The 2953-nt window shown below is 47.0% G+C and overlaps 1 protein-coding gene across 1 annotated transcript; it reads left to right on the top strand.

Annotated features, from left to right (window-relative positions):
- Nucleotides 1-462: 462 nt before the first annotated feature.
- Nucleotides 463-2704, top strand: LOC119453670 (uncharacterized). The gene is made up of 4 exons (XM_037715719.2): nucleotides 463-633; nucleotides 697-1501; nucleotides 1603-1824; nucleotides 2341-2704. Exons 2-4 carry the CDS (start codon nucleotides 1419-1421, stop codon nucleotides 2342-2344), a joined length of 309 nt encoding a protein of 102 aa, XP_037571647.1. The 5' UTR covers nucleotides 463-633; nucleotides 697-1418; the 3' UTR covers nucleotides 2345-2704.
- Nucleotides 2705-2953: the final 249 nt, after the last annotated feature.

Raw genomic sequence — 2953 nt, 5'->3', positions numbered from 1 at the left:
ATCCGCAGGTGCATTTTCATCCACGCATAGAAGCAACTGGAGATGGAAAAAAAAAACGTTTTGTAAGCATGTTTGTCTCGCTTGATCGCACAGGCGACTGCTAGTAAACAGTACCTGCTCAGGTGTTTCGTTTAGTTGGGCACTAACAGGGAGAAGCCCAGTTCCAGCTGTATGTCTATTCTTCAGCCTTTTTATAGAAGGGTAAATTAAAAAAGTTAGTACGCCTTCTTTAAAACTGCACCGTGCTACGCGCGTTGCACCAGACGGGTTGCACCAAACTCGACCGCGCCCAGCACCAATCTCGCCCACCCCTAGCGCCATCTGACGAATAATTGCTCAAATGTGGTAGGATTGCTCACGACGTCAGCAGGTCGCGCTGCGTGTTTGGCCCTCTGTCAAGCGGTAGTGATGACGCGAAGCAGCCTGCCGATATTAATTTTAGCCGGGTTTCGGGAATGACAAGACCTTGAGAGCTTTTTTCGTGGAAAGAACCTCGAGAAAGGAACACCTATATTTGAAGCGGGGCACGTCCATGACATGAGGGAACTGCTGGACTTGCAGGGATCGGAGGTGACTGCTAGGTGTATTCCGCAAACGAAGATCAACGCACCAGCGAGATGCGTGAAGCTCAGCGTAAGTTACTTCGTTGTATACGATGTGGACGCATGGAATTATAGGTGACATATATCCTTGCAGATCGGCCACAGCAAACACATCCTAGCGGGGAGCTGCGATTGCCTTGCTGGCGTCGCAGAGAAGCGCAAGCACGCCGCGGCAGTTGCTCTGTATATACAGGACGGCAAATGCGACTCCAAAACATCTCATCCAAGAACGTGGGGCGTACCAACGTCTCGTAAGACATACCCAAGGTATTAGGTATTCTAACGTTGCTCTCCCCAAAAAAAGGAAAAAGGTGAGCAACTTACCAGCTGTGTTAGACTACGCTGGGAAAATATTTTCGCCAAAGTTACTGCAAGTCCGAGACTTTTTATGTTGCCATTTTTCAGCGCGTGCAAAGGACGTTCCGATAAACCACGTCGTCAAATATTTTGGTGATCTCAACTGCCCCTTAGTTGATATGCTGGGCGCAGAATGGTGTATGCCAGCTGAGTCAGCTGTAACCCCTCCTCGTAGCTCTCAGCAAGCCCTGGCGCTGTTTAATGGGACAGGATTGGGAAAGAGTTCCACAGCTTTACTGTGGTACAGTGTGGAAACAAACTACTTCTTAAACGAATTAACTTCCTCGAGAGGTTTGTATCCCGGTGTACAGTAATTAAGTATTGATATCTTTTTTGTTCTCTTAGAGAACCTAATTAAACCACAAATGAACTAACTAACTGCTATTGTGTCTGGCTTGCCCATAGGTTGTCAGGGCCGGAGCTATACGAGTCAGCGCCACGTCGCCGTGCCGCCTGAAGATGTACCTGACCTGTCAGCTAGGACGGCGCTTGACCGTCGTCTTTGGGCTAACGAAATGTTCCCTAGAATTACTGCGACAAAGGTACAGAGAAGTACCTAGCAGTTGGACCAATTTTCCGACCCTTAAACAGACTCATTACTCTGATACGAACACTGTTTTTCCTTGCCTTTTCTCTTCTGCAGGCATCACAGGATTCTGACCTGCCGTAACAACCTCTACGAGCGTGCAAAGACCATGGTTACCGAGGTGCCCTACACAGGCTACGAGGTGCAGTACGGACTGTTGAAGGGGCCATCAGCCCGTAAGGCGTTTGAAAAGAAGCGCAACGTGAATGTCGCCCAATTTGGCCTGGTAGTTTGTCCTGGAGAGCCGTGGCTTGCGTGTTCCCCCGAAGGAATTTTCAGGTAATCACTTTTATGGGGTTATTCTTTCCAATAGAAACTAACTCTCAGGGATAACGACGGCAGCACAGTGCTACTGGAAATCAAGCGTCCGTTTTCAAGACGGCAACAGGGCTTGATCAAGAGGCCACTGCTGAAATATCTGTGCAGTCAAGACATTATGGATTTGAGACGCAGCCATTCTTACTTCACACAGGTACAAGTGTGCTTGCACGTGCTAGGTTTGGAGTACTGTTACTTTTACATACACACAGAAGTGGACTCGCTCACTATCAAAGTAAAAAGAGACGATTAGTTCCTGTCGTCCGGCAGTGACCAAGCTGCGAAACTTCTATATTGTGCACTTTCTCAGAGCATTGCATGAATGAGCAGACAAATGCGATGTTTACGTCTTTTAGCATTGTCCAAGAGCAGCGGTAATATATTAGTTACAAGTGCCGCGCCATCCCATTCTCAACATATAACAGAGACAACAGTGCCTTTTAATAAGAACATTATTTATTCTTACACATTTTACAGATAAACCAGACAAGCGGCTACAGTTGGAGAACCTGAGACCCATTTCACTCACGTCCTGTGTGGGCACTCATGGAGCACGTTGCCCTAACGAGACTGACCAACTATCTCGAGGACAACGACGTATTCCCGCCTACAATGTTGGGATTCCGGAGAAATTTGTCTACACGGGATGCAATGCTCCACCTTAAGCATCACATTGTAGATAACACAAGTCGGAACACCAAAGCTATCTTAAGATTGGACCTAAAGAAAGCTTTTGACAGTGTTACCCACGAAACAATATTAAACAGAATAAATGAGCTAGGCCTAGGCCAGCGAGTGTACAATTATATACGAGACTTCCTTACTAACAGAAAAGCACACATTAAGATAGGAGACCTTAACTCCGAAGAACTACAGATCGGAAGCGCAGGTACGCCCCAAGGTTCAGTATAATATCACCCATGCTGTTTAATCTGGCTCTGATTGGATTACCAACAAAGCTACAGGAAATCGATGTCCTCAATCATACCATCTACGGTGGCGACATCACCCTCTGGGTGAGCGATGGCAACGATGGACAGGTTGAAAACACTTTACAACGCGCAATAAAAGACGTTGAACAATTCCTAGC

The sequence above is a fragment of the Dermacentor silvarum genome, chromosome 5 (assembly GCF_013339745.2).
Source record: "Dermacentor silvarum isolate Dsil-2018 chromosome 5, BIME_Dsil_1.4, whole genome shotgun sequence".
In the NCBI taxonomy this organism is placed as follows: Eukaryota; Metazoa; Arthropoda; class Arachnida; order Ixodida; family Ixodidae; genus Dermacentor; species Dermacentor silvarum.
The sequence above is the reverse complement of the archived record's forward strand: the minus strand, read 5'-3'. Positions and strand labels throughout refer to the sequence as shown.